This window comes from Mustela lutreola, chromosome 2 (genome assembly GCF_030435805.1).
Source record: "Mustela lutreola isolate mMusLut2 chromosome 2, mMusLut2.pri, whole genome shotgun sequence".
Lineage (NCBI taxonomy): Eukaryota > Metazoa > Chordata > Mammalia > Carnivora > Mustelidae > Mustela > Mustela lutreola.
In genome coordinates this window covers 194,551,399-194,577,533 of record NC_081291.1, presented here as the reverse complement: position 1 = coordinate 194,577,533, position 26,135 = coordinate 194,551,399, and the positions used below count along the sequence as shown (strand labels likewise).

Below are 26,135 nucleotides of genomic sequence, written 5' to 3'. Positions count from 1 at the left end.
ATAGATATAAGGCACTGTATGTGCCTATGTTTGTCTGTCTGTGTGTGGGTTTGTGTGTGTGTGTGTGCGTGCATATGTGTGTTTTCCCTTCAATATGCTTAGGAAATAAAAGTTGTCATTGTTGGAATACAAAGGAATAGGAAAGTCAAGGTGGTTAGAAAAAGCAGAGGCAGTTGAGGTATATGGTATAGGTCCGGTCTCCACTACTTTTTTGAAGGTTTCCCCTAACATAGTTTATTTGCTGAAGAAATCTAGCATTCTGCAATCTGATAGGGCCAAGTCATTTCTCCGGGCTTTTCATCTTGCCAGCCAAAGAAAAGCACACACAGATAGATAGGTGACATTTGGAGAGCCAGGCATGCCAGATTTTCGGAGGTTACAATGGAGGTCCAACCTGCTGTTCTCCTAATGAAAGGAGGGGAAATTCAGAATGCCCAAACTGCTATAAGGGATATCTCTGCTCTGAATATCACGCTGCCCAGATGTCGCTTGGCAGGTGGAGATGCATGAGAATGAAAATGTAGCCCTGTGTATGTGGGTGCTAGTGCGTTGCAGGGTGAACAATGAGTCCATCTTCTGAAGTGTAATGAAAACGGTATGGATCTTGTCTCTATTCATGTCACGAAAAAGGGCATTCTCAAAAAGTGTTCACCCCATTTCCTCTCCCAGACACGCATACATGCTCACAGACCATGCGTGCATGACTTGTTTGGGAGTTTTAAGTATAACTTGACAATTTAGTGTCTTTATAGATATGTATGTACATATGCTTTTTCTTTACAGGAAATGGGGTCTTGCTGCATAAACAATTTTGTACCTTGAGTATTAAATCTCAAAATTGTATCATGAGTCTTTCTTACTTTCCTTAGACTTTTCTTATATTTTAAATCCGATTTTGTAGCAAAGATGCATGATCCTATGGTCAGCCATTTCCCTGTTGAACATTTAGGCTGGCTCTAGAATGTTTTAAGAGGGGCACGGCTATGTTTCTTAGGAAATATTTAATTATGATTAGAACAAAGTAAAACCCGAAGTATGAAGTTACCTTTTGCGAGAGAAAGCTACAGTTACTGATTCTAACTGTTGATGTACTTATCAACAATGATGTACTCATTGAGTTTTCTTTCACTACCATTGTTTTTCTTCAGTGTTACGAGATGACTTCCGGCAAAATCCCACAGATGTTGTAGTAGCAGCTGGAGAGCCTGCCATCTTGGAGTGCCAACCTCCCAGGGGACACCCAGAACCCACCATCTACTGGAAGAAAGACAAAGTTCGAATTGATGACAAGGAAGAAAGAATAAGTGTGAGTTAAATTAAAATTAACGCCTACAGAGATTGACTATCAAGTATTCAAATGGATATATTTTATTGCTAATAAAATTGTAGACCTGCACTGAATGCTAATTACCACTTACACTGCATTGAAAGGACTGAAAAAGAGTAACCGAGAACTGAAACTTTAGGATGAGGCTTCAAAGAGACACAAATTATAGAAATCAAGTGTAGATGATATATTAATAATTGTACCTATCTGAATATGAAAAGATATGAATATGTAAATATATATGAATGTGGAAATACATATATATATATATCTTTGCAGTACAAAGATGACAAAGCTCTTAACATCTCAAATGCATCTTTTGATCGTGTAGTATCATGTGAGTGATAAAGGGTAAATGATGACCCTAAGCCATATTAACTAGAATATTTCTCTTGGCACTATTTCCAAAATTATAAGAAAAAGTAATGTGAGGTAATGGGTACTTAAAGCACCTTTTCCAGTTTTCAGAATTAATATTTATAACAAAAATTTTATACTTGAATTCATTTAAAAATTTAAGAGGTATAAAGTAAAATCAAAATAAACATAGCTTTTTTGGTTCTGCCATTTAGCTCTTGTAGAACAATAGTCTGCTTTCAAGGAAAATTGATGATTACGTTCATTATTTTGATTAATATCAAAACGAGACACTCAGAACATTGTAAAGAGATAGAGAAGGGAAATGGCATATTATTTTATATTTTTAGATGACCCACTCAGCTTATGTTGTTTGTGATGCTTATGGGAACCAGTTCACTGAAATAGTAGATAATGCTTTAAAGTTCGGATGCTATTCTTAATATAATTTTTATATTTAGTGCAATTATTGAGAATGAATGTATTTCACTCTAAAAGTTTTAACTGAACAAATGTGCCATTTCTATAAAAAGTCCATGTAGACTGGTATCTATAATCTTTGAAAGTATCTTATAAATGAAGGGTTTTTTTAATATTTGCATCGTGGTTGTATCATAACATAGAACCAGATAGGCCGTGTAAGAGATCACAACATATATTCACGTGATTCTGGCTTGAACTCTTGGCACCATGAGGACCCACATTGCCAAGGAGAATTTGGTTCTCAGTGGTCTGTGCTTGGATACCAAGCATGGAAATATGCTCCTGGTGATAGAGTAAAATCACTGTTCAAGGGGTTCTAGTTCATGTTTGCATCATTTAATTTTCGCTTTATAAGAAACCACCACAAAATACAGCAACTTATAATAACCATTTTATTTAGACTATGATTCTTTGGGTAAGATGACAATTCTTTATTCTTGGCCAGCTTGGCTGATTTTCACTTGGTTTTCTCATGCTTCTGTGGCCTGGTTAAAAGTCGTGCTGGCAGCTGGATGATCTAGGGTAACTTTACATGTCTGGCCATTGACTTATACTCCTTTTGGCATCTTGCTTCTTCTCATGGCCTCTAATTTTCCAGCAGGCCAGATCAGACTGGTTCCCATCGTGGTCTCAGGATTCCAGCTATAGCAAGGAAAGACAAGTCTCAATTTGAGAAGACTTTTTGTCTACTGAAACATTGATTTAATTTCATTGGTCAAATCAAGTCATATTGCCAAACTCAGCTTTAGGGGGAGGAAAAATGGCCTTCATGGCCATTTTTATAATGCACAATTTATTATATTCCACTGAACAAGTTGACAGTCTTTTCTTCCCATGTAAAAATAAAATTGAAAGTCCCTTTCTGTGACATTACAAGTATCAGAGCATGAAATATATCTATTGAAAACATACCTACATGGGTTTTGTTTGCCTGTGAGATAAAAGTTAACAGAGGAGCCACCATGTTCTCTCCTCTTGAAGAACATTCAGTCATTGTGATGTTAAGATTGTCAAATTACATAAATACAAAGAAAAAAAAATTGGAAAAGAAACCATGAGATGATACACATACTGAAAATCTAATTCTGCTTCAATATCCTCTTTAACAAATAGACATTTTAACATGTGACATTGGTTTATTTGGTCAATAAATGCTTCTCATTTAGGAGACAATCAGGAAGCACCTATTAGAAGTCAATGATTTATACCAATTTGTACTCTCATCATTTAAAAATATATATATTTATTTTTATCCAACCTGCCTTCCTCTTCAGAAATTATCTCATATATACAGTCAAGGTAAGACATAGATAATTAATGCTAACAATTGAAATTTAAGCTCCATGAAGGCAGAGGTTTATTATTATTTGGTTTACCCCTGAATCTCAAGCATTTAGAACACTGCCCAGCCCACAGAGGTAGTCAGTAAGTGGCTTGTTGAATCCTTGGTGTCTGTTGGATTTCATTATATTACCAAAAGCAGTTATTTTAGTGCTTCTTTCTGATAACAAGTATCAATAGCAATTCATTCCACCTACTTCAGAGTAAAGACCAACCATTAGGATTTGGTTGAAGCATTCACAAAAAAGGGACCAGACCCAGACAAAAAAGAAAAAGAATGCCCAAAAGCATTTTCTAGAAAGGGAATATGAAGGCTTATCTTGAGGGAGAAATAAAGAGAAGAAAAAAATGCACACAGGTTCCAAAATAGGGAGAAAGTTTTGTGTTTTAGACACTGAGCAATTTCCTTTAGGAAAAAAATATTCTGCTTGAATATTCAAAATTATTTATTAGTCATCTTTTCTTTGCTGTTTATTTTACTTTCCATTTTCTTTCTCTCTTTTCCTTTCTTTATTTCCCCCTCCCTCTTTTCTCTTTTTTCTTTTCTTTTTTTTTTCTTTTTTCTTTCTTTTTTTTTTTTTAATTTTAACAGATCCGTGGTGGAAAACTGATGATCTCCAATACCCGGAAAAGCGATGCAGGGATGTATACCTGTGTTGGCACCAATATGGTGGGAGAAAGAGACAGTGATCCAGCAGAGCTGACTGTCTTTGGTAAAACTTACTTTCAATTCTAAATTGCTATTTATATATAATTCTCCTTTGATGTTTATTATATTCCTTGTTACTAAATATCAGGTTGTATAGGGATGAAAGATTTCATCTGAAGAAAAATAGAACTTTGAAACAATAATTCATTTATTTTATTCATATATATTTATAGGATTTGCTTTTCATCAGAATGCAAAAACTTGATCTTTCTCAAATTCTGTTTGAGATATTATATCTGTCTAAAATTTATTCACTGTAATGTACTTATCAAGTATCTTTTATGTGCAAGACAGAGGGTACTTTTTTTGGTTTTCTTCTTTTTTATTAGTGCAGTGCAAACATATTTCACTTGCTTTCTACTTTAAAATTTTTCAAATTGAAATATTTACAGTGTAGCTTTGATTTTAAAAACTAGCTAACTACATATGCACACACATACATAAATACATACATGTAATCAAAATTAGAAAAAAACAAACAAACAAATAAACTGTCTTGCTGATGCAGGCAGGCTGGGTCTAAGAACCCAGGGGAAGATCCCACAGGACCAGCCAAGAGGGTCCTTGGCTTCACTCAGGATAGAAATCCAACGTGAGCCAGAGAAAGTGAAAATAGAGTTTATTGTATAGTGTAAGTGACAGACAGAAGAGCAGACAAAATGTCTGGGAGACTCGGAAAGAAGAATGAGTTCTGTTGTTGCTTATAGCTAGGGGTAAATATTAGAAAAGAGTCTGGGGTAGGGGCGCCTGGGTGGCTCAGTGGGTTAAGCCTCTGCCTTTGGCTGAGGTCATGATCCCAGGGTCCTGGGATCGAGCCCTGCAACAGGTTCTCTGCTCAGCAGGGAGCCTGCCCCCCAACACCCCTCTCTCTGCCTGCCTCTCTGTCTACTTGTGATCTCTGTCAAATGAATAAATAAAATATTAAAAAAAAAAAAAAGAAAAGAAAAGAGTCTGGAGTATGTGTTCCTCCAGGAGTCCAGGGTAGGGTCAATTACGGGCAAGTACTGGGTGAACAATAGGTGTTACTCCATAAATTACCGAGAGTAGGGATATTGATGCCAGCATCAGTTATGCTTAGTTTGAAGCTAACCTCCTGGGACATTTTGGGATAAGGTTTTCTTAGGTGTTAACAGGTGTTTGGGATCTAAGACAAAAACTCAGAATGATTAACTTTCTTGCTACCCCCTTGAAGTGGGAACAGAGCTTCTTTTGGAACATATGGAATATGAGTAAATGGGGCCTCCCAGAAAAACAGCAGAGATGGAAACATTGTAAAATGGAGTCCCTTCAGCTTCCCTAGTTCATGGCTATTATATTCATGTTTCTTTAGATTTAAGAACCCAGGGACTCTATTGGAGTAACATGATTAATGAACTAAACTCGATTACACGTGGAGGTGCTTCGGTGGCAACTGGTTGGTATCAGCTCCAGTCTTGATGGGAGGAGATGAAGCCCCACTTTGTGCTCCAGACTGGGCGCGGTACCTCCGTCAGAAAAACAACCAACCCACCCCCCCCACACACACATATCTTGATTAGATCTGTATCAGAGGAATTGTGGAGAAAGCACTAGGAAGGAGAGAACAGAGGATTACAAAAATAGCAGAGTAAACAAAAAAAGAAAAGATTATAGGGCAGCTGTGGAAAACTGAAAGAGAAATGAAGTGACAGAAAATTAGGAAAATCTTAACATTTCCTAACGATATTGGAAAATGAAACATTCCTTTAGAAGTCATTGAAGTCCCATTTAAGTCTATGTAGGAATACACACAAACACACACACACACACATATATATACATATATATACACACACATACATATGTTTATCTATCTCTGTTTTGAAAGATTTAACTATTGTTGATATGTGATTTTTTAAAAAAGATTTATTTATTTACTTACTTACTTTTGAGACAGTGAGCATGAGAATGTGAGCAGGGGGATGGGCAGAGGAAGAGAGAATCTCCAACAGACCAGCAGACTCCCTGCTGCGTGTGGAGCCCAACACCGGGCTCAATCCCATGGCCCTGAGATCATGAGCTGAGCAGAAACCAAGAGTGAGATGCCCAACCAATTGAGCCACCCAGGCACCCCATATTTTGTGATTTTTTTTAACACAACAAATAAGTGTGATTTTTAAATAATTTTTTGTGCCGGCAAAATAATCTTCTGGGTTTATGAATTATGGAAAGATTTTATTGCTGGTCCTGACTCCCAGAACATGTTTGAGGGTAGCTTCAGAATCCTGCATGCTTTCTGAAAGAAATTTCTTTTGCAGTTTGAGAAGTGCCATCCCATGGTGTAATGGGAGTGCCACGACGCCAAAGAGCCATATTATGATTTCCATCACATTTAGAGTGTTAAGATGTGCTTTCTGAATATGGACTCGAGTGCAATCCTCTCTTTCCAATCACTCTAAGTACCGAGTAATCTCTGGTAATATTCCTTATGGATACTAAGCAGCTTGAAGTCCCAAATGACAGAACCCAGAGAAATCCCACAGTTCATTAAAGGAATTGAGTAGTAAAAATAAAATTGTTCAAAGTATGCACGTAAATTTCTGTCCTGCAGAGCTCAGACAAGTATCAGTTTGCCCTTAAATTTCATGCAGTCAGCCTTAAGAGTCTCAAAATGTGTTTCGCTCCATAATGAATAAAATACAGTTTTGCCTGGTAAGATATGAAATTAGTGGTCGCTGAACATTAGCATTGAAAACCCACAAGTGCAGCTGTTCTATTTAAAGAAACACTCATTACTATTTTTCTGTAACTGCCCACAAGCTTTGGAACAGAAAAATGTTGCATTATAACAGTTCATACTGCCTTCAGAAGGAAATTGAAAGAGTTTAATATCATTACCCAAGCAATCAGCCTTACCAGAACGTGACTGTGTTATGAAATATTCACCCTATATTCCCTAATGGTGGGACAAGAACTACAAGAGATCCTTAAATATGGTGGGACTTACAGTGGAACTTCTAAATTATCTTGAAAATAGCTCTAAACCAAAAAGATTGAATTTGTCTAGTGTCCGTACCTCTGGAAGAATTGATTTAAGAAGCTGAGAACGTTTATCTAATGGTGTAAACTAGTCAGAACTAACCCAAGGGGTTCTAAGTACAATATGAAGTTGGAGAAAAAAAACTCAAAAATTTCCATTACTGATAAGAAAACAACATATCTAGAAATAAAAGATAAAAATAGTAGTGATTGTCCAATTCAAGGACATGACCAGGATTGCATGAGAGAAAGGTCCCTTCTGTACTTTTCTCAATTCTGAGAGGAAAGAACTACTGTGCTATGAATAGTGGAGACTTCCTTACGTTATTTTGGTGCTTTTCTGTCCAGTACACATTTTCTAATAAACTTCTTTGCATTTCATCATTGTTAGATATTATTATTTCCAACCCAGGGTTTAAAAACCTATAACTGGTTACACTTTACCCCTCCCCGACTCTCGATTTTATTCTCAAGTAGCAGCAATTCTCCTTTAAAAAATTTGGCTACTGTAACCTCTCTGCAGCTACAGAAAATTTTTACAGAAAATTAAAATATGTTATACAGAAAAAGTAACCAATAGTATTAATTGTTCAAAAAATACAATTCATTTATAAATGACAAGGAAAAACAGAAAAAAGAGTTACAGTAGATCTTGGTTAATACAAAAGCCTTTGGCAAGTATTTGGATTCTTCATTTTCAAATTGCTACTCTGCCATTCGCCATGCATCATTTTTCCTATTAGTTCTTTAATATTTGTTGGCCATAGTTAACAGCTTTGTTAAGGGGCAGTACCAAATCTAAAATTAAGAATTAGGCATCACAGTGTTAATGGATACTAAAATCTGAGAAACACTCCAGTTGCCTTCATAAAGAATACTCCCTAACACTTTACATATGTGAATCAACTTCTAAATGTCCTGCAGTCAGAGAAACTAGATGCATAATTAAATTTCTAATTATAGGTAAGTTTGGGCTATCTGTTATCCAAAATTTAAGTGTCAGTTAAAAATAACAATTTTTTAAATGATTTTCATTTATTTATTTTTAAAATATTTTATTTATTTACTTGAGAAGGAGAGGGAGCATAAGGAAGGTGGAGAGGCAGAGGGACAAGCAGACTCCCCACTGAGTGCTGGTCATGAAATCATGACCCGAGCCACAATCAGACACTTAACCTACTGAGCCACCCAGGTGCCCTTGAAAAGATTTTTTATTTTTTTTTAATTTTTATTTTTTAAAGATTTCTATTTATTTATTTGAGAGAGAGAGGGAGAGAGAGTGCACAGAGGAGAGTGAGAGGCATAAGCTGGCTTTCTGGTGAGTGGAGAGAGCCTGACTTGATCCCAGAACCCTGAGAACATGACCTGAGTGTCAGGCAGATGCTTAACTGACTGAGCCACCCAGGTGCCTGGTCCCTTAAGTGATTTTTAAATGTTTATCAAAGTAATCCATGAAAAAAATATTTCATATGTTATACTTCTAATAGACTGAAAATAAAATGTCTAGCCCTACCCCTCCTTCCAACACACACACACATACACATGCACATGCACATAGGCCTCATCTTTGAGCATTTCTACAAGCTTGTGTCATTTTTTTCTTCTGAGATTTATTTCCATGTTACTAAATATGTCCTTATTCTGTAGTTTTATGCATTATTTTGACTTCCTATTTGTAAGATGGTGGTTTGGCTCACATATATCCCCTTCCCCACCTTCTCACCTCCACTTTCCCGTCTATCTGTCCTTCCGTATATTGACTTTAGAAACATTGGTTGTATTAAGATTCAGAATTTGAGTTATGATAACCATGTAAATATGGACGAGTGTTTCTCTCCTGCCTTCTATCTGACTACAGCTTAGAGCAAATTTCAGGGCAAAATGCATGTATTCTTTCTGAAACTTAATTGATACTTTGGCTGGTTATAAAATTCTAGTTTAAAAAAACATTGGTCAGAATATTAAAATCACCACTTCAAAATCATTCAGCTTCTGTTGCTGCTCTGAGAAGTCTACTGAGCTTCTGACTCCTATGTGATCAGTTTTCTCTCTTTCTTTTTTTCTCTTTCTGGTTCTAGTACTGTATCTTTATTCCAGTGTTCTGAAATGTTTTAATACTATGCCTTCACTTGGCACTTTTTTCATTTATTTGCTGATGAGCAATTGTAATTTAAATTAATTAAGGGAGTTATACTCTCACATCTTTTTTATTCAAATCATGTATTTGTTAATTTGATGTTAAACCTCCAGGTCTTTTTTTTTTTTTTCATTCTTCCTTATTTATTATATTCTATTCTTGTTTCATGGATAGGTTAAATTCTTTTGCATCTTAGGATCTTACTAATCCTTTTTTCAAATATAATTTTCTTGTGATGCTTCCTGCTTTTATTTCTTCTGACTTACTCCCTCCCCCCTTTCCTACATTACTGTATCTTTAACACTGGAGGCTTTCTTCAAATGGCCAGTGATCTATTGTTGTTCATTCATATTTAACTGCTGTTCACCAAAAAGACTATTGGAATCTCTGTGTCAGTTGATGGCTTTCAGGGTAGGGTAATCAAATTGAGAAGTAGCCATTTCACTGGAGATGAATACAGAGGATGGAGCTGGTGATGTTGATTTCCAGTTATTAGAGGAAAGATTATAGGCAGTGGTGGCCTGAGTGTAGTTGAGATACTGGGAGACAAAGCTGTGTGAGAAGATATCTTGGTACCAAACCTTAGGAAATGTGTAAGTTTTATGGATAACCTGTGACCTTCATGTAAGAATTCCAAATATAAGGCATCATTAAAATTAAGATAATTATTGAGAGCAATATAGTTCTTTTAAATATTGTTTACTTGCAAACGTTAGAACAGCATAATATTTCTTGTTCATTCTCTCATTCAACAAAATTCTACTGAGCACCTCGTATGTGCCAGGCCCTATTTAAGTGTTTAGTAAAGTAATAAAATGAGTAGCCGTATGCCCTGCTTTTGGTGGACCTTTTGCATTACGTTATCAGCAAGAGCATGAAACTATGGTGAGTGAAGCATTTCCTCCTCCGAAAACATTTACCTATGTTTGTCTTTGCTTCACAGGATGATTTCTCTCAGACAAACAAAATTCTTGGCAAGAAAAGAAATTAATGCACCCAGGATTTATTTAATCACATTCAGACAGACTGATCATTATCATCTGGTCTGTTTTGGAAGGGCACAGTGATTCACATTCAGTGGCTATCATAACCCCATCCCCTCATGCCTGCCCAATTAAATAAAAAGAGACATACTAAGGCTAGCCATCTGACTTCCCATTTTAATAGACACCATAAGGTGGCGAGTGCTTCTGAGTCAGCTGAAGTTAAAGATAAGGTTTACAAGCACTGGTCAGCTCTACTGTCCTTTTATTGCATAGCTGTGGTCGTATGGGACTTAAAGGACTCTACCTACATGATTACTGCTGCAACACCACTTTTGTAATGTCAAACAAAGTTTTTTTTTAACATTGTTAAGATGATCCCAGTAATAGCTGTCATGACACAGCCATTGCCAATTTTATCACCCGAGTCAAGGACTGCCAGCAGTTGAAAACGGAAATTTGTTCACTGGGGATTTAATTTCCTTCATTGTCCCATGTAAATAAGAAACTTAAGAGAGATTATGCAACCACATTTCAGACTTACCGTATTTTTTATGAAAGCGAACATTTTGTTTTCAGAACATTATTGACACGACCATAGTGAGACTTGGCATTTGATGTTATTACAGCCCTACAGAGTTGGATTTTCCAGAATTCCAATTTGAGATTAAATTGACCTGACTACTTGAAAGCTGTACTTTACATGGTACCACACTGCCAAACAACACTAACGTCTCAAGAGAGATTAACCCTGTAAGCAAGTTATACAGGTGATTCAAATCCAGTTAATTTCACATTAAAAAAAAATGTTAATTGCATTGGCAAAGACATTGCCTCCGATCATTCAATGGCTATATAATTAGGGATCAGGCCATTCAGAGGGACTCTGATCTAATTGATAAGCAGTCAGAAAACAGCCCTAGAGATTTCTCCCCCTGATTTTCAATATGTGATCAGACATAAGGTGGTAACGTGGAAAAATCAGTGACCTTATTTTACATGCCTCAAAATTAAGTTTGCTCATGATTTAGTAGTTCAAGATGTTTTCACCTATATTTAATTGTGCAAAACTTCCTTCGTGAGCATTAATGAGTACTGAATATGATTACTTATCAACTTACTTTCTAACGCTTATAACTTTGCATTTATTTGCAGATGATTTTGACACAAAACAGCAAACCCCAAAACATTTCCTTGTAATTTTTGCAAATTGTGTCTGAAAGGGGCATGGCTTTATGTTTGGTTCATGATAACAGTGGTCACTGCAGTGGCAAAGCCTTCAAAAATATGCTTTCTACCTGGACAACTTCTTTGGTCTTTAATATTCATATTTCTAGTTCTCATATGTTCTGGAAATAAAGTCTAGTTAAGGAAACTGGAAAATAATTCTTATAAAAAAACATATTTCCATTTAAATAAATGTAGGCAAACCTACAGTTTTTAACATACTGTTTTTTGTAGGCAGTTAAAATTGAGGTAGAAGGTGAATTTAATATAATTAGCAGAAAACAATTGGAATAATGAATAATACAATTTAGAGATAATTACTATAATGGGTGCTGTGGAAATTCCCAGAATAATACTTTAAAAGTTGTGACCAGACTCTAATGTATTAGTAAATGTCTATGTCACTTTGTTGAAAGGTACAACTGAAGATACTCAAGTATGAAACCCAACTTGATGTGCCCTATATGTGCAAATGACTTTTATCTGGCTTATTCTTTGCATTGTCTTTTTTTTTCCCCCATCAATTGAATTACATTTTCCCTCATGAGCCAATGTTAGGCTTCCAAAAATTCTATACCACATACTCCCCTATGGTTATCTAGTTGCTAGGCAACTAGACTCTGCTTGAGGGCAGAAGGAAATAGTGCAAGTTCATTGCGAAGTTGGCCACCCCTGCTGAGTTCATCAGAACAGCAGCAGGGGATCCTGTATCTTCCTTCTTCTTGAAATTATAAATTAGGTGCTTCCACGTGTCCCCATACAAAACAGTGGGGCTTAGAACACATAGGATAGCCAAAAAACCCTCAAGGATCCTGACAGTGTCCCAAGGATGAAGAAACAACTTTGCCTTTAATAACTCTGGTATTGTAACAAATCTAATGTAAAGTTTGCCCTTTGGATTAATTACATTCATATGTTGCAATTTTGTGACAAGTAGCATCTTAAAGGAAGCATACAAAAATTTGGCCTGAAAAATATCCATGTGTGTTTTAATGGAACTAGTCTCACGTACTGTTATAGAAATTAATTCATAGTTAGTATCATGTCATGGAAATTTTCTGTGTTACATAGATGACAGAGAGAGAGGGATAACTTTATCATTCCAATGACCTACTAGTTTAGCAACATATGAATCTGCCACAATTTTTCTTAAAAGCACTCATTTTCCAATACTCCCAGTGTTGCTACAATGATCCTATGTAGTTCTTCTTTTTTTGTTGCAGTTATCAATTATCAAAATTATTCTTTTCTCCAATATTCACATTTTCTTTCTTTTTCTTATTGATCATTAATGTTGCCATGTCCATCTTATTTCTGATTTTAGTAAGCATGTTTTTAGCATATTATTTTTAAAAAGTTTTGCATTTGACTTCTGATAAAATATCTTCCCCATGCTTAAGAAGTTTTGATTCCTTTTTATTCATTTTTTAAATCCAAGAGCTTTTCAATATCTACAGATGTAATCATATTTTTTTCTTTTTCCCTTCTAATATGTAAGCAGGCTCCTTTAACTTCTTTTTTTTTTTTTTTTAGATTTATTTACTTGACAGAGACACAGAAGGAGAAGGAACACAAACAGGGGGAGTGGAATGAGAGAGGGAGAAGCAGGCTTCTTGTTGAGCAGGGAGCCCAATGTGGGACTTGGTCCTAGGACCCTGGGATCATGACCTGAGCCAAAGGCAGGAGCTTAACGACTAAGCCACCCAGGTGCCCCAGAAACCTGACCACAGTGGCATAAGGATAAGGTGTTCATTTTTCTCCTATCTACCTTTTTTTTTTTGTGATGAAAGGATCCACGTACACACACACACACACACACACACCCTATAACCATACTCCACCTGCCAATCTGTTCCAATTTGCTAAATAGAAATGAGAATCTTTCTAGACTTTTCTTCTTCAACCTTCACATCTGACTGATCACTCAGTTCTGTTATCTCTTCATTCTGTCCCCTTTTCCATATCCATAGAACCACTCTATCAGTCAAAAGCTGAAATAAGGGACGCCTGGGTGGCTCAGTTGGTTAAGCAGCTGCCTTCGGCTCAGGTCATGATCCCAGCATCCTGGGATCGAGTCCCACATCGGGCTCCTGCTCCACAGGGAGCCTGCTTCTCCCTCTGACTCTGCCTTCCACTCTGTCTGCCTGTGCTCACTCTCGCTCGCTCGCTCTCTGACAAATAAATAAAAATAAAATCTTAAAAAAAAAAAAGCTGAAATAATTTCTTACAAAAACCATTTGACCTAATTCACTACTTCATGTTTCTCTTCCAGTTCTTCCACAGACCTGCTGACACAGTCTTTTCCGCGTGTTATTAAAAACGTTGCTTCTTTATTTAAAACCCTTCAGCAGCTCTCTTGCACTCCCAGGGCAGAACTCATATTCCTTGACATGGCCTATAAGACCCTTCATGGTCTCACCATTCCCTAACTAGCTTCGTCTGTCTAACTAGCTTCATCTCCCTGATGAAAAAGAAACCAAGCTCTTCACCAGCAACCAAGCTCAAAGTCTGCCATAGGAAAAGCTGTGTTAACATGTGCTAAATGAAAGAGCAGATAAGGAAAATGACTTCTCTACATATACTAGGTTGCAGCCCAACACACCCATTAGAGTCAGAGTGGTCAGGAAGAGTCTACTGACAGATGATTTCTCAATCTCAAGCCATATTAACAGTGGCTTAGCTCTCTTTTAACCTTGGTCATTGCAGCTTTTAGATGAATTGGATGAACGTTCCTAAGTGATGCGAAAGAAAAAGTTAATCCTGCTTTCTGTGCTCATGATTCACTTGTGCTGTTAGCATTCCAAGCGTTCACACAAGGATACTCTACTTACCCTGTTGCCCATTTGCCACCACAAACAACGGCTCAATATCAACCAGCCACTGCTAAAATAGTTTTTTGGAGCATAGAGTGTCCAGGGTTCAAAAGGATCATGCTAAATCGGGGCACCTGAGTGACTCAGTCAGTTGAGGAACCGACTCTTGATTTGGTCTCAGGTCGTGATCTTGGGGTTGTGGAATGGAGTCCCAAGACAGTCTCCATGCTCAGTGCGGAGTCTGCCTGTCCCTTTCCCTCTGCTCCTCCCCAACTCATGCTGTCCTCTCTTTCTTCCAAATAAACAAATAAAGTCTTTTTTAAAAAAAGGATGATAGTAAATCATTCTATCCAACATGCAGATTTATTCTGCTGTCTTTGAGGGAGGGGGCTCTAGCTGCTAATTGATTCTGACTACCTAAAGTATTTAGGAGCAAACTTTTTTTTCCTTCCAAGTTTGTATGGGTTATTTCTAAATTCTGTGTTTAAAAAAGCACTCCATGGGGGCACCTGTGTGGCTCAGTAGGTTAAAGCCTCTGCCTTCAGCTCAGGTCATGATCCCGGGGTTCTGGGATCAAGCCCCGCATCTGGCTCTCTGCTCCGTGGGGAGCCTGCTTCTCTCTCTCTCTCGCTCTCTCTCGCTCTCTGCCTTTCTGCCTACTTGTGATCTTTGTCAAATAAATAAATAAAATCTTTAAAAAAAAAAAAAAAAGCACTCCATGAAAAGTTCTGTTTGCCTGTTTCACAGCTTGGGATTTTGAGGTCTCAGAGTGCAAATACGTAAGCATATGCAGGCTGCTCTTTTAGAGAAAATTTTGATCCATACTGTCAGCTTCACTAGGGAGAGATGGAGTTGTCTTCCTTCTGAATGCCAATGATTGTTGACTTTACTGCAATACTATATGTCTCCTGCAACTTACGCATTTATTTTATAAATACAGATTTTTATTTAGACAATAAAATTATATACTTCCTTCCTATACTCTTAATATATGCTATTTGAAGTGATTTATTTTCTTTAAAGTTTCCTTGCTAAATATGTTTTCGTTTTGTTGCCATTTGTTTGACGTTTTTAAATTGGGTTTGAAACTAGAGTCTTAAGTGACTAAATACGGCCATATGGCCAGATAAACTGTGTCAATTCCCAATGGATTTCATCTTTCTTTTCCCTGACTTCTCTTTCTACTTCAGTAAGTAGCACTATTGGACTCTCTATGATTTGGAGACATGTGCTAATAAATACTTAAATGGTAATGTTTACTGTATCAGACCATTGTCAGAAAGGGAAGAAACTAGATAAGAACTTACAGTGCTTAGAAATCCATAAAGCGACTGTGTTTTATATTTCTGTTAGGTGGTAATATTTTTATGGACAGGGATTGATTGTTTTCCTAGCCTTATGTAGAGGGGTACTGAAATGCAGAGTAAGGAGGATAGGTGCAAAGTAACAACAACAACAAAAAAATAATAAAGGGGAGGAGAATGAAAACAGACTACTAGAAAAATAAACATAAAAGTTAGGTAAAGAAAAAATCTGGAACACTAAGAAGATAATTGGAATGGTCCCAGAAAACTATATATGATGATAAATAGTTTAAAATAATTATTAATATCAGTGTTTTTGACTTGAGAAAAAGTCAGATTGACAGCTTATTTATTTAAGAAAAAAATCAGGGAGAGAGATTTTTTATACATGAAGTGAAAACATTCATGGATATTTGGGGTCCTTGTGAAATGATAGCCTATCTGGGAAAACTTAGATAACACTGATATGTGAGAGCACAATGTTTTTGTTTGTCTTCTCTAACATTCTTTTTTTTTTTTTTTTTAAGTCTTTATTTTAACTCTGGTTAACGCTAGCATTCTTGATGGAGAATTAAGATTAGTTTCCTTTTCGATATTTTCCATTGGTTTCAACTCTTAACTTTCTCATTCAGCCATTGTGATAGATTCAAGTGATCATTTTTTTATCTCTTTCCTTCTTTCTGTGGAATTCAGTGTTCAGATTTTTTATGACAGGATTTACATGATTTGGCTCAGGAATTCATTGAAAAATCAATTTAATATTTTCCAAAAGACTGTATGGTGTTTCATAAAAACCAGAGCTACCTCTGTATTCCAAAATATTTTATTTTATTCAATTACATTGGATTCATAAGGTCTAATCAAGACACATTCGAGATTCAGAGTTCTGTTTTTTCTATAATGTACTTAAAACATGCACAACATTCATTTTGTTTTACCATTGTTGCTTTTTTTTTTTTTCTCCTTCTTTCCTTCCTAAGAACGACCCACATTTCTCAGGAGGCCAATTAACCAGGTGGTGCTGGAGGAAGAAGCTGTAGAATTCCGTTGTCAGGTCCAGGGAGATCCTCAACCAACTGTGCGATGGAAAAAGGATGATGCCGACTTGCCAAGAGGAAGGTAAGGACATCATACACGTGGAAAATTGTTACATGACCACCGAACAATTAGGAAGAAAAAGACATCCCAATCGTACCACCGAACACTCTTATAGCCCAGTGTATTATTTCCACACATATGGTTTTTACATATGTGAGCCACGTAGCTGGTGTTTAATAATATGCCAAAGTCCTCCAGGCTTTTACTGTCACTCGTTCATTGAATTTTCACATAAATGCCCAATCCGCCACTCCATCTACTATCCCCAACTATCAGCGATGCTGAAGTGGCCCTTTCCAGGTCTGCCATTCTGCTCCTGGTGAACTTTTGATTACCTAGCCTGATTGCCTCCAGTGACTGCTCTGCTACTGTGATACCTCTCTGTCTGCTGGCTACTGCCTGCCTTCCTTGGTTGTCCAGAGCCTCACTAAGCAAAGGCTTCTGGAGTGAAGCAGAAGTTTCCTGTGCAACACAATAGTGAAAAGGCAGTGAATACTTGACATCACTATCCACACAGGGAATTGGTCACTTAGGGACTGCCTGCCACTTTCTCGGTCTCCATCTCTTCATGGAGATCTTCCATCTGTTTTCTATGCTTCCTATTACCCAACCCCAAACCCAGCCATTCAACTCTCTAGGGGAAGTCCAAAACTGCTTGTCATCCTTTTATAAAAATATTTAACTTTTTGGTTGTCTAAAATCTTTCTAAGACCTTGCCCTTTATGACCAAATGAGTCATTCAAGTGTTTTCAAGTGTTTTTTCTAATGAGCAAGTCTACCTTTATTTTTTTTAAGATTTTATTTATTTATTTAATACACACACACACACACACACACACAAACACACACAGAGAGAGCATGAGCAGGGGGAGGGGCAGAAACAGGCTTCCCGCTGAGCAGGGAGCCCTACATGGGGCTCTCTACCACAGGACCCTGGGATTTAAGATTTGCTTTGTCTTCCCCCTAGACTTACCTTCTGAAACCATAGCCATCACTCCTACTACAATCGTCATCTGCATAAAATTTCACATCCTGTGTTTTTTGTGATTTTTTTCTAAAAAAAAGAAATTAGGTTTCATTCAACTGACTGAAATTAAACATGCTTTCACAGACATCAGGAACCTTTTTTCTGCTCTCACCAGCAACTGCTATGGGTACTTAACTGAATGTATCCCTTCATTCAAAAAACCTTGGCTTATTTATCACTAAGCCTCTGATACTGTATTTTCTAAAATTGTATCATCAAAAACACTGGTCTGAAATGGACTAAATATTAGAAAGTGAGACATTCTTTGCTATAGGAATAAAACAAGTGAAACTTTTAATTTGGTTAGTTTTTCAGATTAAATAATGGGGAAAGTCATCTCTCTGCTTCCTTTGTCACTTTGCTGTTAGACACCTTGTTTTGAAGGAGTGTTGTTGTGGGAATTCGTGAATGTGAGATTCCTCAAGTCTTCTCAGTGGAGAAACAGGTTAAAAAGCATGAAGAGTTTATGGAGTGGCATTATTAGCATCTATCCTCTATGTATAGTCAATAATTATCCTTGAGTTTGAGAGCACTTAATGTATAATTTTAAAATATTGATATGAATTTGAGAGATGAATTATATAGTAAAATTTGGCATAGTGTAGGTGCAGGTTAATTTCAAATTACTGGGAGTAAAAAGCCTTGTCAATTTTTTGAAAGATTTTATTTAATTATTTGAGAGACACAGAGAGAGAGAGCAGGACCAGGGGGAGCGGCAGAGAGAGCGGTAGAAGCAGACTCCCTGCTGAGCAGGGAGCCAGGTGCTGGCTCCATCCCAGGACCTGGGGATCATAACCTGAGCAGAAGGCAGATGCTTAGCCTACTGAGTCCCCCAGGCACCCCAGCTTTGTCCATTTATTTAAAAACAATCAACCTTAATTTGGAATATTTTTGGCTTTGCAGAAAAATTACAAAGATAGTACAGAGAATTCCTGTATACCTAATACTCAGTTTCCCCTCTTGTTAACATCTTACATTATGATGAAACATTTGCCATTCTTAATGAACAAACACTAATGCGTAATGATTTAAGTTTATACATTCTTTTGATTTCACCAGGTTTTCCATTAATGGCTTCCTTCTGCTCCAGGATCCAATCTAGGGTATTTAGTTGGGATTTTATAGAATACTGCATTTACTTTTGATGTTTCCTTAGTCTAGTATGACAGGTCCTCAATATTTCATTGTTTCTATGACCTTGACAGTCTTACGGGGTACTGGCCAGGTAGCCTACAGAACATTCCCCAAACTTGAATTTGTTTCGTATTTTCTCACAATTAGATTGGATTTGGGGAGTTTTAGGGAAGAAAGCCACAGAGATAGCCCTTTTGTCACATCATATCAGGGGTTACATGATATCCCTAGAACATCCCTCATGATTCTGCCATTTTTAATCATTAAACAAGATCCAGTACACAAATGTTTCAGACATGGGAAGTTGAACAAGTGTGTTGCATTTTAATGGGTCTATGTCTTTGAATTAAGGTAAAAGAAAACTTAATCAAGCCCAGTTTGATTTGTTCCCAGATTTCTTTAAGCATCAGATCATAAGTCTCACACCTCTAATTGCTATAATATTCTCCGATCTTATAAAGTTCATTTGCTTCGGATTGCAAATGAGAAAAACGAAAGAACAGTATGAATATTACATGTTTAGAACAGATGATAGAAAGGACTCTTAAGACAAGGTTGAAATTTTGAGAAATCTTACCTCCATTAACTTTCCTTAAAACATTGTCATAGGTTTCTGGCCTCTTTATTTTTCTATTACTGGCATGATATTACGACTGCGCTTTGTGTGACCAGCTAAATGTTTTTAAAGTATTAAGCAAATGGAAATGCTACATAAGCTTTAAATTTTCCGTTAGAAAGGCTTAAAGTGAGGATCAGTGCAGTATAGAAATTGAGGTCAATATTTTTGTCACGATAGAAGCCATGTCCTCTTTCTTGAATTTTCAATCTTTAAATGGTATTTCAAAGAAGCTTATTCATTCTTAGATTTGTATTCATTAGCATAAGCTTCACTTATGCATAATGAGGGGGAAATAGACCTCTTTACTTGGTGAGGAATAACAGTAATGACTTTTAACCAACCGTAGCCTAAATCAACAACATTGATTCTATTACATTATTTAAGTCTCCGACTAGGGAGATGGCCATTGTTCTTGTGTAGGCAATTGTGTGAAGTGGTGTGGAGGATGACATTTCCTTGGCTTAACATTTAATGCAATTTGAATAAGGTTTGTGTAGTGGTTCATGCTTAACACATTTATAGTAAAGCTTTGTAGGGCAGCTGCATAGCCTGTAATTACTATGTAAGTAATATGTGACTATTTTTCTTTTGGAGACAAGAAAAGCTTTTCAGTTCAAGTTTAAATTTATGAGATGCTGTGATAGCTATTTAAACCTTCGACACAGAAGAAGATATCTGTGCCAAACTTTCAGTAACCAGAGATGAATTAAGCGCATATTTTTTTATCTTTACTGTGAAAATATTTTTTTTAGTAGTACTCATATAGCTCCTTCTTTGATTTAGCCTTTAAACTCCTGACCTTTCTCAGTAACTATCTTTAATAAAATTAAAATGTACCCTTGGCGAGTTGTATTAAAGACATTTTTTTGATTAGATGAGTGTTTTGGTGAGGTGGGAAAAGTAGCAGTTCCTAAGGCCAGCAATAACCCTAATGCCCAACCAGGGAAAAGTTGTCTATTTGGCTATTTTCCATATAACAAAGAAACAAAATGGGAAGGAGCATTTACCTTATTACATGCTCCTGTCAAAATGTTGATTGTTTGCTGAAACTTCTGAAGATGCTACTGTTTCACAACTGGAAGTTTTAGGGAGAAAAAAGAAGTCATTGCTTTGATCTGTGACTATGTCAAGTATCAGTATCTTTTTCAGAGGGGCTCCATATATGTGTGCTCAAATAAGTGAAAATCGACTCCTCTATTATGGACGAGAATTTTACATACCAATATGAAAATGAAATGGGTAGAGGGAATAAGATGGGGAGGTAAGGGGAAAGAGGGGAAAGATTTTATTATTTATAATGATTATTTTTTTTAAAACAGGGTTTTGTTTTGTTTTGTTTTGTTTAAGTGTAATTTTAGTGGTAGAATGTACCCTTTTCAGAATCACCTACATTTATTAAGTGCCTACTATATTTAAATGCTCACTGACAGTCTGTTTTAAAAAAGTCATTTTCATCAAGATAAATATACTGTTCTTGGTTGTTTGTTTTTTGTTAACCAGATTGGGTGATGTGGGAAAGTATTTACATACACAATACATTAAAGAAAGTCAGGACTAAAGTAATCCTAGTCTCTTCTTTGGGTACCACATTTTTTTTCTCAGGCAAACCTAGAGCTTTTTGCTAATTAATACTCTTTTGATGACTCGTGCCTTCCTCACATCTTTCCACAAAGTGTTTCATATGATAAAAGTTGCTAGTATTTATAATACTAAGACAATGTTTCATCTTAGGCTATGTTTCATCTTACTACATGGATAGTGCATATTTGTTATATCAAAATAAATATACATACATATATATAATATACATATATATCCTGAAGCTATATGAAAAATACCACGTATTAATATGAAAGAAACAATATAATCAATTTACAATGAAACAAATAAAAATTAAATTGAAATACACCAACAGTATTGAATAGTATTCTGAACAGTATAATTGAACAGTATTCTGTTCAATAGAATAGTAGTGAGGAGAATAAAAATATCCCTTCTCAGAAATTAGTTAAGGAGTAGTGCAATGAATCTAATTGCAATTTCTTATCTGGGCCTGTCAGTACAGATTGTATTTCAGTTAATTATTGGCAGTCTTTTAAAGAATTGCAAATAGGAGATTTAACGTACTTCATCATTCATATAATTTTGTTGTATCACCGTATAGCTAGCGCCATGATTTTTTCTATTTCATTTTTATTTATTTTCTAAACCAATTCTAAAGTGACACTAACTTTCTTAATAAAGATCTAGAGTACAGAAAGGAATGTTCATAATAGCTTGTCAGAGCAAAAAGGAAATAAAATATGCCATTTACATTCCTATGTATGCCTGCAAATTTTAAATGCGGTTGATGGCTTGCACATAGTGGATATAATTCATGAATATTTCATAAAAATAGAAAAGGGACTTGAGACTAAGAATTGCAAGATATATGGTGCAAAATTCTATCAATTTTCTTGAAGCCACTGACAAATTCCTTTTTCTAAAGTGCGAGTCTATTTTAAGAGAGATTTTTTAGAGTTCTTAGTTCCGTGAAATGTGAGATTCACATAAATATATGAATCCTTAAGAAAAGAAACTGAATAGAATCACTTATAATTCCTTTTTTTTTTTTTGTAACATTTTTACACTAAGTGGCTCTTTTCACTTAGCCCTGGAAAATGTTCTTATATTAATTGTTTTGAAGCTCCATTGTTTAGAGCATGTGCTTCTGGGATGGAGAGATGCTGAACAGGTGCTCAGCCTCGCTGCTGAGGAGATGGGCCTTCTTCACATACAGTGTGTGCTTCAAGGACATGTGGTAATTTGGGCTCCTGATAAATAACCACGCTGATTAGGTAGGCTGGCCGAGATTGGTCAATTAATTTTTTTAAAAAAGAAGGAGAAGAACTGAGAGCTGGAGAAAAGCAATGTGTATAACACATGATACATGACATCTGAAAAGTGGATTTGTTCCTAAGGTTTAGAAATATTAAAAAAAAAGTATAAAGGAATATTCTATGATTTTTCAGCAATCCAGATGCCTTAGCGGTTCTGTCTAGAAAAAATTAGAACTACATGTACAATTAGGTCTTTTAAAGGGAGGTCTTTTAAAATAGCTACCAATAGCAGGAAGAATGTTGAGGCCATTACCAGAGATGTTAGACTTTAGGCTTGTTCTGACACTGTTCAATCATTTATCTGTTTAGTTATACTCCCATGTTCTGGAAATGGTGTTTGACATATTTCTCTACCACTAACTAGGAGTGTGACCTTGAAGAAGGTATTTAAACTCTGTGTTTTACATCCTGAAGAAATGGACCAGCAATGCAGTGGGACTAATGACTAACCTACACTTTGATTCATTCGTACAGAGTGAATAATTATGCCATCCATTCTAACTCAAAGGGTTATTAAAATGATAACTATTCAAAGCACTGTAAATACTGTACCACGGATACACGTAACACGTGCTCCAGTTTTATAAATGCAGCTGATTGCTGGCATTTCTTACTTATATAAAAACTATAAGGGAAATATAGTGAAGGTGAAAAATATTGAGTATTCAATTTCTAGGACACTCCTTCTTTGGCCAATTTTTATAGAAACACATAAAATCCCTTTGATTCAATAAATGTCACTTTTGTTTTCAAAATCATATGGATTTATTTATATATTTGGCTAGCCAGTTTTCCTAGCCCGAGAGTTACCTCCAATTTTTCTACCTCTGGAAGATTGTGCACGGCCCAGATATTTCATCATCGCCTCAGTTCAAAAAGATATCTTGGTTAGGACTTTCAAATTTCACACATTATACTCTATCATTTGTCAGCTCATAATAGGAAAACCATCACTTTTGTAAGAAGACTATTGAAACAATAAAAGCAAGTAGTTTTGAAGAACATGCTATTTGTCACACACTTCTGCATGTTAATTACGTTATTTTCAATAGTGTTCTAGAAAAATACAACTCCCCATTTGAGGGATATGGAGGTAGAAGCTTAAATAATTTTCTTCCAAAGTCACACTTAATACATATTATGGCCAGGACTTGATTTAGAATATGTCCAGCACAAAATATGTATTCTTAAAAAGATTTTATTTATTTGACACAGGGAGAGAGATCTCAAATAAGTAGAGAGGCAGGCAGAGAGAGAGGAGGAAGCATGCTCCTTGCTGAGCAGAGACCCAGATGTGGGACTCGAACCCAGGACATTGAGATCATGACCTGAGCTGAAGGCAGAGGCTTAAGCCTCTGCCACTGAGCCATCCAGATGCCCCTAAAATATGTATTTTAAACTAATGGGCTTCATAATTATGTGATTATTAATTGTTTATGTACTTGAGCCACTTGTAAATTTTATATTTAGATAAAATTTTAGATAATCAGAAACACTCTATTATGAATAACTTTATGGGATTAATATAGCATTAATGTTAAGGGTAATTTTTAGACCAATTTCATAAGCCACACATAAATTCTCTTAGTGTTTTGAAAAAGTTAAATTTGGACCAGGTCAAAGTTACTTTGTTGGAAGTTGAAGATATAGATTTTGTTTACAAACAGGATTAATTAGCAACTTTCAGAGGGATGCCAAAATGGTCCTTTTTCTGTGTTTTCATCAAATAGGTGCTAATAGTTGCTGTTAACACAAAACTAATTGCCGCTTAGGTTGAGGAGTGCAAGTTGCCCCATCCTGTGACCACACTGGCCCATCTGTTGAGAATCTCCGCTCGGGAACAATGCAGGAACTGGCATCCAATTTGGGTTCTGGCCAGTGGTCAACTAACAAGCTGGGACACACTTGGAATATGAAATGCCTTGAAGTCAAAGATGTCCGTTAACTGGCAGCTCTTGTGCTGTGTCGAGGCAGAGCCAAGACCAGGTGCCAGTCTGCAGAGCAAAAGAGTCTGCCTGAGTGCCACCTGTCATTGGCACATGGGTGTTGTCCAACACGGGAGCTGCAGCAGGTTTGTTCCATCCATCAAAGTGAAGCACATTCAAGAATTCACTAGACAGGCATCAGGGTTCCAGCAATGTTTTTCCATAGCCCAAATTATAGGACAAGTCAAAGACTTACCAAGACATAGTCACTGTATCAAGCCACGGGTGGGTATATTGAATATTCAATATATATATATATATATATATATTCACTGTTGGAGACACAGTTTCTAGTCCCTAGATTCTTCCTTAACTGTAAACAAAATATAAAAAGGGGAAAGTTCTTTAACTGACCATGTTAACACAAATTCTTGCCTTCACATGACAGTTTGTGTTTAGAATCCCTTTGATGATTTCAAATCCCTTGGGGGTTTTTCTTAAGATACATTTTTTTTAAGATTTTATTTATTTATTTATTTGACAGGCAGAGAGGCAGGCAGAGAGAGAGAGAGAGGGAAGCAGGCTTCCTGCTGAGCAGAGAAACCGATGCGGGACTCCATCCCAGGACCCCGAGATCATGACCTGAGCTGAAGGCAGTGGCTTAACCCATTGAGCCATCCAGGTGTCCTTAAGATACACTTCTGATAGACTTTTGCTGTTGTTATACTTCTTCATCAGTTGTCATTGCAATGGGGGCCTACAAGGTGAAGTTGAATTTAGGAAATTAGCAATCTTATCCCAGCTCTGCCAAAATGCATCACGCTGTTTTAAGTAATTTACATAATATCTTGAGTATCAGAGTCCATATCTGCAAAATGTGTAATTTGGATAGGATGGTTTCTACGCCTTTAAATTCTGAAGTGGTTTGATTCTGTGAATGGCAATAACTCAGAGCATTTTAACAAGTATAACACATTTTTATAGGAGGAAAAAAACCCAGAAATTTAAAATGGATAGGCCTAAAGAGGAAAATAAAAGTATCCATCTGCCCATATATTGCTGACAACTACTTTTTATATTTTGCACATATCCTGCCATATATATATGTATATATATAGGCATATTATATATATAAATATTCATATATGTTATATAAATATTTATATATTATATATATTTATATGTAAATATATATATATATAGACATATTTTTTCATTCAAAATCGCCTTTGATCCTAAGTACCTTTGATCCTAAAAACCTATTTAGGTTTTTGTAGGAAAATTCTAGTATCAGTTCAAAAGACTTGTTTTTTATTGCATTTTCCTTTTCTATAAATATAATATTAATACATTATATTTACATTGTGCTTACTCTATACAAGACCTATGCTAGGCATTTTACATTAATATATTTATTCTTACAGCAGCCTTATGATATACATGCTATTGTTGGGGCGCCTGGGTGGCTCAGTCGGTTAAGCGCCTGCCTTCAGATCAGGTCATGATCACCGGGTCCTGGGATCGAGCACCACATTGGGCTCCCTGGTCAGCAGGGGAGCCTGCTTCTCCTCTCCCTCTGTCTGCTGCTCTGCCTACTCCTGGTCTCTCTCCATCTCTCTAATAAATAAATAAAATCTTTTTAAAAAAATGCTATTGTTATTCCCATATTACAAGTTGAAAAATGGGACACAAAGAGGATAACATGACAAAGTCAGTCACCTAGTAAGGGATCTAGGATGTCTGGCTCCAAAGCCCACACTCTTGACCACTAACTA

General features: G+C 36.3%; 1 protein-coding gene across 20 annotated transcripts in view; it reads left to right on the top strand.

Annotated features, from left to right (window-relative positions):
• Positions 1–26,135, top strand: part of ROBO2 (roundabout guidance receptor 2) — a 592,813-nt gene that overhangs the window by 414,077 nt on the left and 152,601 nt on the right. For all 20 annotated transcript variants that reach the window (XM_059164449.1, XM_059164448.1, XM_059164451.1 and 17 more), the window contains exons 3-5: positions 1,149–1,306; positions 4,101–4,221; positions 16,659–16,797. In XM_059164449.1, coding sequence (XP_059020432.1) covers positions 1,149–1,306; positions 4,101–4,221; positions 16,659–16,797 — 418 coding nt within the window. The remainder of the gene's footprint in view (positions 1–1,148; positions 1,307–4,100; positions 4,222–16,658; positions 16,798–26,135) is intronic.